We start from the raw sequence: 10,300 nt of genomic DNA on the forward strand, positions 1-10,300 counted from the left end.
TTCATTTTTGATTTTACAGCATGCCCTCAGTGGGTTTATTTTGGTTTTCACCGACTGTCGTTTTGCTGGCAATTTGTCAGTAAAGATTTTCAACATGAATATTTCATCAAGAAATATTGTTCAGTACATTAACTGAACATAGGACACTTTCATGCAAAACGATATAGATTTTCTTAGACTGGACATGCAGGTTGTGCTTTAAATACTGGTCCCCATGACCACGTAGCTACTAAAAATAATTGTGTCACGCATCATCAAAAAGCCAAAACACTGCTGAGAGTAAACAAACTCAAGAGCAGCACGAGTCAGTAGTTTAGTGCTTTTTATTAGAGATAAGGAGACGATACAAAACATCCACCATTCAGTATTCAGTCTAAACTCTGACCACTGGTCTTTCATATACACGTCGCTCCCCATCAGACCTTCATAACACCAAAGTTTTTAAATTGAGGAAATCCTGGTTTTAACGAGTACAAGGAATGTCTGTTCACTACATCAAATGTCATGTTTTTTCTCACCCGGAACTGGAAATATAAAGGAATTGCTCAAGTTTTGGAACCTTTCAAAAACAAAAAAAGAACAATGGAATAACAAAACAAAGAAAAGAAATTATATATATTTAACCGTGTTCCCCCAGAGTGTTTTTATACAGCTCCTGTAATCAAATGAATTAGTTCATTACTACACCTACTCAACTATACCCACTTACAAAACTTAACTAGAAGTTTGGCAAAAAAACCAAAACAAACAAACAAACAAAACAAAACAAAAAAACAAAAACAAAAAAAAAAAAACGTAGTTGGAACAATTATCTGTCAGGATTCAGTGGTTGGGAAACTAGAAGGTTTGCTGACCGTCTCTTTCTCTGCAGTCAGTCAAATGGAACCTGGAAAGAATGAAACCCTGTCCTTAAACATGAACTGTGTTGTATTTAAGTTTTAATCATCGTCATCATTTTCCTTCTTCAGTTGTATCTTAATGTTTTCCTTTGTGTTTTGTTCATAATCTTTACGTTGCATGAACTGGAATGACAGTCTGATTCGTTGTTGTTTTATTTTTGTTGTTGTCGTTTTTTTAAAACTGTCACTTGACCCCAAAAACCCACCCATGATATCCCTCCCCGAGAGTCCCACGAATTGATGCTGGTTCTGCTTTTGCCCTTCTCCACACCACACTGGAATGAACAGCTAAACCCGACAGATGTGTCTGAAAGGCCTCAATCGAAGCCGGAGAGGAGGGGGAGGGATATTTATAAAGGAGCTCCTTCCAGACTGACTACCGATGAGCCACCGAGCTTTTCTGCCAGAGTGTGCCGGTCTTTAAGGTCTTCAAAACCGTTCACCTGCCATTCGTGCTTAATACCTGCAAAACAGACAGGCAGAGTTATGCATCAAGGGGGAAAAAAACTCAGCAAGTGAGCTCATTTGATGAATGTACACTGACAAACAGGTTTAACAGGAGAAAATATTCACTCATCCTACAAACAATGCCTGACATTTGGAAGCGTTTCAAATCCACTTCATTTCAATAAAAATTACTTAAATAACAAACAAAGAAACAAAAACCTAAGGTGGACAGACACACAAAGCCCCAAATGAGCTCTTATAGAACTCATGGTATCATATTATCCCAATACAGCAGTCCCCTCTCAGACTGCAGCCTTACTTGTGGTTCCTGAGTTTCTAAAAAGTAAAATGGGAGCCAGATTCTTCAGCTATTAGACTCCTGTCCCAGTTGGGTTCAGGGGACAAACACTCCTCTCTGCTCATAAGATCAAGCATTAAACTTTCTTTTTGATGGTTAGAGCTGTATCAGCGGACCCTGAACCACTCTCACTTACACTGCTATAGACTCAGACTGCTGATGAACTTCCCATGATGCACTGAGCCATATTAGATGCCACTACAGCATGCCATTAAATCTTGTCTTTTCTCTCTCCTGTAGCTTGGCCCTGTTATTTTCCCGTGTTTTCTGCTCCTCTTTTCATTTTCTTCTTTCGTCTTTATGTCAACCATCACCAAGCATTTGCTCATAGGGCAGTGGTTCTTAAACATTTTATGGCTTGCAAAAAAAACCCAAACAAAGCTCCTTCTTGTGTCACAAATCTTGTTTTTAACCTTAATAAAATACGGGGACCATGATGAGTTTAAAATCATATAAAAGCTGGGTGCGACACCATCAGCAAACTTATTGACCAAACGAAACATTTCAAGTCATGTTTCACTTCATGATCGTCTCTGGCCGACTGCAGCCCAGCAGGGGGCACCTCTTTATGGACGTGCACTGTGAAAATGACCCTCTGTTCCCTCAATCTGAGACCTCAGTAAACACATCGCAGATGACTTTACAGACTTGACCACTAATTTCATATGTTAATTAATAAAACATGCAACTTGTGATCATTATTAGAATCAGAAAGCGCGTTGGCTAATAAAATGACAATCATAAGTCATGTGCAGTGCTGGGTTTCACCGTTATATCCACCCTCACTAAACACCACAATTGCAACAGCGTCTCTACTCACCAAAAATCTTATTTTCATCTTTAAGCTCACATGTGGCCACATTTAAAGGATCCACCCATCGCATCTATGAACAACAACATCCAATACATAATTTCCCTATGGATTAATAAAGTATTGTGATACTGGGGACGGGGGGCTCGTCACTTATAATATTGATGAGCCCCAACTTCTAACAGTTGTTATAAGTTGGGGCTAAAACAATTAACTCAAAGATGCATTCATCCTTTGTGAGCTGAGGGCGACAGCAGAGTCAGGTGATACCCTCTGTTGTGTTGTCTCGAGAGCGTTTACATAATTCAGGTTTGAGTGTGGTTCAAGATCAAGTGTGAATACTTGTTTCTGATGATTCTCTGATCACAACCAGACACTCACCTTCAAATTTCCTCTTGATGGCATCTTTTGAGCTGGCATAGATCATCTTACTCTTCAAGGGAGCGCTATCTGGAGCCCTGTGACGTAAGGAAAACAATTAAACTCTAATGTCAATTTAATGAAGCTCAAAAACTTTTAAATGTGTAATAACGGTTGCTTTCACCAGAAGATAAAGACGAGGTCCTCCTTCTTTGTTTCTTTGGTCTCGTAGGTGGCGTCATACAGAGCATAGCGGCAATCATTTGGGGGCAGCATCTTCACAAAGTGCTGGTATGGGTCCTGCACGGTGGTTCCCAAGTCGCCCACGAGTATCTCTTTGCCGTCATCCAGAACAATGTTCTTCAGGTCCTTGCTCAGGCAGAACAGGATGGCCTTCTTCCTCTTCTTCTTCTCGTCCTCGTTTGGTTGAGCCTTACGAACCTTCATGTCATTGAAGACTGTGATGACTTCATCTGTGACTTTCACACCGGAGGCCTAAGGATCGAACCATGTGTTAATACAGAGTCTCATATATCAAAATCACGACAGCTGCCCTAAAGCAACTCTTCAAAATTCAAGTAATTCCCTAACATGCCTGAATAGCTTCAGTACAATATATAACTCATAATTCACAAAATATGGAGCCACTAGTTTATTAAGTTCCAAAATTAAGAACAAAATGTTATTAATGTGAACTGACTAATGCTTCTACTCATCAACAAGTCTGCAAAAAATGCCTTTAACTTTTCAAATGTGAGTATTATCCACATAATAAAAGATCGATGCAGCCACTGATGTCATCCACTAGTTTATGAAGGCTTGTTATGAAGCCTTGAACTAAGCGTCTTTGCCATCACCATCTTTTGAAACCAGATGTGAAAACCAAGAGGCGGATCTGACAGAGAAACAGGTTATCCAGGATATTACCTCATTAGGAAAGTTGTGATAACAATGTTTTACCAAACTAACTAATACTAAAAACTAAAAAGCCATTTCCTCTAAATTTGTTTTTCATTTTGTTTAGTGTTCCAAGTTCATATACATCACTTGAGGTAGCTTTAACGTTTTTTTTAAAGTATACTTTTTATTTCAATTGTTTACAATGAACTAAAAAACTTTTTGATCATTCAGAACATAAACCAAACACTAGATAGTTTACACAAATATGTTATTCAGACTGGAAAAACATCCAACAGAGAAAGTTCAAAAAAGGTTCCCAAACCTGTTTCCTCACCCATCACTGGAATCATTATTAAATTTGTTTGTCTGACTCTGCATGAGTTTTTTTTTCAAAAAACAATGCCATGAACATTTTGGCATGTAAAATACCCACGTTCATTTTAATTAGAATTGTGTCCTCCCTGATACAAACCAAGCAGAAATGGCTTCAGGTCTGCTGGAATTTCTTTTCTTCAAAAAAAAAAAAAACAAAAAAAAAAAACAAAAAAAAAAAACCCTGTAATTTTTCAGCCCCTCTGCATTTACTATAAAAGGTGATGGTATATTTTTATAGTAACTGTTTAACTTGGCAGGAGATGCACAGAAACTGAATGTATTTTAAGCTGGAGTCAAACAAAAGGGTGGGTTTTTGTCACTTTTCTATAGTCACTGCTTCGTCAACGCGAGGCTGTGGTCTTCAACAGGCCACACGTGACAACTACAGTAAATACAGACATCGTTAGGCTGAAGAATGGCCTGAGAGGGTGGCATGTGACCATCACACACACAGAGAGAGAGAGAGCAGGAAAACTCCCAGTGACTGATGAGGAGGCTTGAACGCACAAAAGATGTGGTGATTACCAGATGTGGGCTGGATAAAACAAATCTGAATATTTTCACGAGTTTCAATTAAATAAACACTGATGATTTTGTCATAAAAACACAATTTCCTTAATAATATATAACAAGGGAATAGTGAAAACAAAACGGCAAACTGTGGCCAGTCTAGACTGTCTAAAGTCCACACTGAACATAAAAAACCCTGTAAGTTCAGCTAACAGGTGTGTCTACACTTCTGTGACTATGACTGGACGAGCAGTTATAAAACATTACCCAGCTTCGGCCTTTCTCCACGCAACAGGCATCTCTGCTATAAAGATGACCACGTGGGTGAGGGTGTGGTCAGGATTTGAGCATTTCAGTATCGCCCTTAGTCATGAACAATGAAGCTTCTGTTGAAATGTATAATACAGGCTACCCAAGTTCACTGCCACAATCATGTCTTCTGACTCTGTTTAAGGCCCATTACAGGAAAGGAAAAAACAGATCCCCCAAGCAATAGGAGAGAAAAAAAAAAAAAAGACAATGAAAAGGAAATAATGGGGCAGGAAACACGGAAAACTGGGGGAGCAGCCCGGGGCAGACATTGTATGTTTGCTCAGGGCGTTAAAGGCCTGTAAGATAATGACAATTCCAGAGTAATAATTAACCAGTGAGCAGCCCTACTTAATTAATAAAGTAAGACTGGTACTGCACCATTTCTCCGTGCCTTTGCAGTTTGGTCAAGTTCACACACTATTTTGCACATGAGAAAGCACAGTCATCTCACTGCATTCTTCCTCGAAGGAAGGGATAAGGACTACAACCACCAAACATGGCCTGCAACCGTTAAATAATAATAAAAAGAGATGGTACTAGTTTTTTTTTTTTTTTTGAGGAACCGTTATGACTGCGCTCAGACTCAGCTCTAATCTTATCTAATGATAATCACTGACGCACAGGTTCAACTGAATCAGTACAAAGGAGTCACAGTCCAAGTCTTCCTTATCAGGATTACAGGCCTCTCACCTTTATGCTGCAGGACAATTTCACTGGAAGACCACGGCAGGCTTATGTCTAGACTCTCGGGGTGATTTAGTGCACGTCTGTGAGGATAGCGAGGAAAATGGCGATAGTACTTAGATAAACATTATTTTTCCCTTTGGAGGCGGTGGGGGAAAACTATTCCTGCTTCTCTAGTGTTTCACATATGAATGAATGAATGGACATCTATTTATTTTCCCCCCGACCCGCGTGAGTAAACAGCTGTATGAATTAGATGCGCAACGCAAAATAAAAGATGCGCAGCGCCGAACGTGAAGACACAGCGGCCCCGCTAGCTTCTAGTAAGCGGCCCCTAAGGCTGCCAAATTGGTGTTTCATAACGGTAATAATCCGGTCAAAGATGCGGTTCCTCCCTGAAGAAACGGAGTAAAGCTACAGGGGGCAGTTGCGATAGGTCCAATCTAACTGCTGAGACATAAAAAAAAAAAATAAAAAATACAGCCCCAAACAAAATGGTCTTTGCACCAAATTCAGGGTGGGGCCATGAATGCAGCACACGCACATGTGAACGCTAGCTTGCTATATAAGGCAAAACTGCTCTAAAAAGGACCGGTCGTCTGTCAAATCGCACATTTATTCCCACGGCGTTCCTCCACCACAATCATGCGGTTTGTGCTTTTACCCTCACTGTGGGATAATATAATAATAGAAATAATAATAATGCTTTACGAATGCACCTGCACTTAAAACAGCGTCAGTGTGGGAGCCGTGTACAGACAAAGAAGAAAATTTCAGCTAGCGCCATAATGGGTGTCATTTCTGGCTGCACTGTAACGCAGCTACTCCGGCTAACAATACAGCTAGCCGGGCAGCCCCGGAGGCACGGGTGCTGCTGCACCTGCCAGCGCCGCAGCCCTGTGATGCGGGAACACGGGCGAGCACAGGTGAAATAACTGAAACATGATGCAGTGGAAACACCGGAGCAGTGTCATGGCAACGGTGCGGACGTTAACTCAGGCAGGGGCCCCTCGATAAAGCGGCTTTTTGTGGGCGAAACACTTGGGAGATGACCGAAATGGCGCCAGTGGCTTTAACTTTAAAAAAAAAAAAAAAATCGTTAGTGATTAACCTAGTCTGTTATCTCCATCGTGTGAAAATTGCCGCTCGGAAAGTTCACTGAATGCGAACACTGAAAGACTACACTGCGTTACGGCAGTATTAGCCATCCAGTTTCCTAGTCAGCTCCCCAGCCTAGCCAAGCGCTAGCACAGGCTCCTGCGGCATACAGCCGGCTCGAGTGACGCTAAAACACTTACAAATTAAACCCAGTTAAAACTCCCCTCGGGCTTAAACTGAGTCATTATTAGGCAGAAAAACCATCGAGAATGCATAAATAATACAAAAGTACGAAAAGGCTGTGTTAAACCTACCATAGCTGTAGCTCTGGATTCGTCTGCGTCTGGTAGAAATTGAAAGGGCGATTGAATCGTCGCTCTTGCTCACAAACACTGGATGCGAAGCGTGAACGCGCCCTTAAGCGCGGCCCCGGCTAGACCAAAGTGCACGAGCGGGAGTGAATGTCTGTTAAGCGCGGTAGTCCGGCTGTTGTGCCTACTGGTCATTAACAAACATGACGATAAAACAGAGAGGGCCTCGAATCTAATCCACGCAAAATGAAACCAGGCACTAAGTGGCGCCTGGTTTAATTTTCAACTCATTTTAAAATATATAATATTTTTAAATATATAATATGTATCGTTTCACAATTTTCCCATTGCCATCTGATATATGTATATTTCATTAGGGTGGTGGCGGCAAGTGTACGTGAACAAATCAAACATACCAAACCGATAACAGAGTGCATTATGGGAATATGTGTTTTTCTTAAAATGTGGAAAAACCTACAAATCTCGGCAAGTGAGACCTATTTAACCTTCAGTGGCACTTAATGATGAGTAAAAATAGCACGACTGCAGCGTTTATTCCAGTTGCCATTTTTAACTGCCCTTTAAAAGCCGTGATAATTATTACATAAACCGCGTGAGGGGTGTTTGATAGTTGAGACCAGTCTGTCGCTGTTTAATGACCGACATTCATCTCCCAGCCGGACGCAGAGCGGGTTTCCAGAGTGGGAGGAAAATCTTCATCATCCATCCTCTCTCCTCTCCTCTCCCCTGCCCTCCCTTCCTTGCGGTTTTTGTCGAACTCACTTCCAAATATGGAAGCGAACGGTGAGCGGCGGCGGCGGTTAGTGCACGCGCCTCGCTCACAGTTTTAGGGAGGGGCCAGGCTGCGACGCTCATCACCATATAAGGAAACAAGGGACCCGAAATTCGCTGTAGCGGAGTTTTTGTACAGACGGCGTCGGCACGCAGTCAGGGAGAGAGGAAAGGACGAGGGGCAGATGTTCAGGCAGAACGAAGCCAGCGTGGAAAATGAATGACGAGAATGACACGTGAGGCGGATAGCAGAGTCCGTGCATGTATGCAGGGTGTGAAATGAGGCAAAAATTTCAGTTCGTGCACGCAGACTTATGCGGAATATGGGTCGATATTTTCATATTTATTTCCTATCTTATTCATAGCCTTTTCTTTTTTTCTTTAGGTCACGAGCAGTTGTCTAAGCATTTCACTGCATATCGTACTGTGTATGACTGTGTACGTGACAAATAAAATTTGAATTTGAATTTGAGTTACGGCGATGCTATGTAAACACGCTGCTTGCAAACTGACCTACATTCATTACGCGGAATAAAAACAAAGATGGTGTCATGGCCTTTCATTCATTGTTTAAAAAAAAGAACAACACTATATATACATTAAAGACTACAAGAGAGGGCAGCAAAGAGGTGGACAGTGTTTCCTTTATCGCTGTGGATCTAAGTCATTAAAATGAAACAAATGTCAACAAAGCTGTCCTTTCTTATGGCTTGTATACATCCCGAGTTCCCTCACTGGTGGGTTAATGCTTTCTATGAACATATAAAAGGAGAAGTAAGGCTTTCACTTATTCAAAAGGATTATATTGCCTATAATTTTAGGCATCTCTTTTACTGCCAGCTGGGAATGGCTCCAGGAGGAAAATGTGATATATTTTAAATACAACATAATTATTCTCATGTGATGTTAAAGTGCTACAGAAATGAGTGGCTATTAGTGGAATATCTTTCCCTTTATGTGGGGAGTAAAACTCTTGAAAGGATTAAGAATTTTTATCTTATCTGCAAGTAAAACTTACTATAAAATCCCTGCTTTCTAAGGGCCTAGACCAGGGATGTCAAACTCATTTTACATTATGGGCCACATTTCAAGTGGGCCAGACCATCTGAACTCCCCTTTCTGTCAGTGTAAAGAATTTTAACTACACATTAGAGTACTGTTTTTAGTAGTAAGTTCAAATTAATGAAATAAATCTGTCAGTGGGACTCTTTGGACTTAATTTGTAAGAAATAAATGTGTAAAATTACAAAAAAACAAACAAACTATTGCCTCATTGTCTAGACTGTTCTGTAATAAACAAATTCGGGTACAAGTTAATCTTGGTTTTATCTGCCCATGCGTTTCCTGGCAAAGTCTAATCTGGTACATTGTTCCAAAACCTCTGCTTTTCCATTCATGAAGGTGTGGCTTGAATTTAGACCTTGACAATGATACACTTACCTGCTTGAGAGCGTTCCTGACTTGGTTTGATGATATGAAGGTGTTTTTCTGAAGCATGGAAACAATTCTGTCATCATGCACTTAAATTTTCTTGTGTGGTCTTTCCAGCCTCCTTCACCTGTACTGACATCTCCTTGGTCCCCATATTTAAAATTAAAGCCAAAGCTGTAAAATATAAATTTCACACACTGAATCAGGTTCACACAATGTTTGCTTCATTTGTGATGAAATAAGAGGGACCAGGTTTAACCTGGCCATGAAAATAATTGTCAGTCAACTGTCCAATTAATTGTTATCCTCAAATTTGGGAAAACGGGGGACTGTGTATAAAAAGTATTGTAATTTCTAACCAGTTAATGCAACACTTCAGATAAATATCCTGAATTAAAGTCTAAAATCCAATCCTATATTGATTGATTTAAAATCCACCGTGGTGGGGTACAGAGGGAAAACTATAAAATATACAGTTAGTTTGTTGGACAAAGATGCAACACAGATTAATGGAGACAGCTACACTAACTCATACAGTAGCCTACAATTTATTATTGTTCATATTGTAGCTACATACCTACCACATAGTACCCACTTTGTATTACTAGTACATATACTTTACACGCTACATGACATACTGTATTGACTCATTGTTTATGTGCATTACTCATTCATTGGACTGAATATTACATAATGTAAACTGCTTGATTATTTGTACTGTAAACACATGTATCCTGTCATATTACACTTTCTCTTTATCAGTGTTTTGCTCATTTGTGCAATAATCCGTGTTTAGAAGACCTACATTCACTTGAGTACTGCTTGCACTATGTAGTTTTATGAACAGCATTTTGCTAGGCTCTCGCTGCACGAGGACAACAGAGTTCAATGTGATTTAATCTAATCCAACATCATTCAAAAGCAATCTGTGGCAATCAATTCTTTGGCTGCGCAGTTACATCAAATGCAATGGCGATGTAAGAGCTTTGCATAAGTAGTATTTTTGTAACTG

At 40.3% G+C, this 10,300-nt stretch overlaps 1 protein-coding gene across 1 annotated transcript; it reads right to left on the reverse strand.

Annotated features, from left to right (window-relative positions):
* Nucleotides 1-305: 305 nt before the first annotated feature.
* Nucleotides 306-7,203, reverse strand: cfl1 (cofilin 1). The gene is made up of 4 exons (XM_084949409.1): nt 7,069-7,203; nt 3,060-3,370; nt 2,897-2,973; nt 306-1,362 (listed from the first exon to the last, which is right to left on the reverse strand). The coding sequence occupies exons 1-4, from the start codon at nt 7,069-7,071 to the stop codon at nt 1,250-1,252; spliced, it is 504 nt and encodes a 167-aa protein (XP_084805535.1). The 5' UTR covers nt 7,072-7,203; the 3' UTR covers nt 306-1,249.
* Nucleotides 7,204-10,300: the final 3,097 nt, after the last annotated feature.

This window comes from Perissodus microlepis, chromosome 2, assembly GCF_051167445.1.
Source record: "Perissodus microlepis isolate ML-2025 ecotype Zambia chromosome 2, ASM5116744v1, whole genome shotgun sequence".
Taxonomy (NCBI): Eukaryota; Metazoa; Chordata; class Actinopteri; order Cichliformes; family Cichlidae; genus Perissodus; species Perissodus microlepis.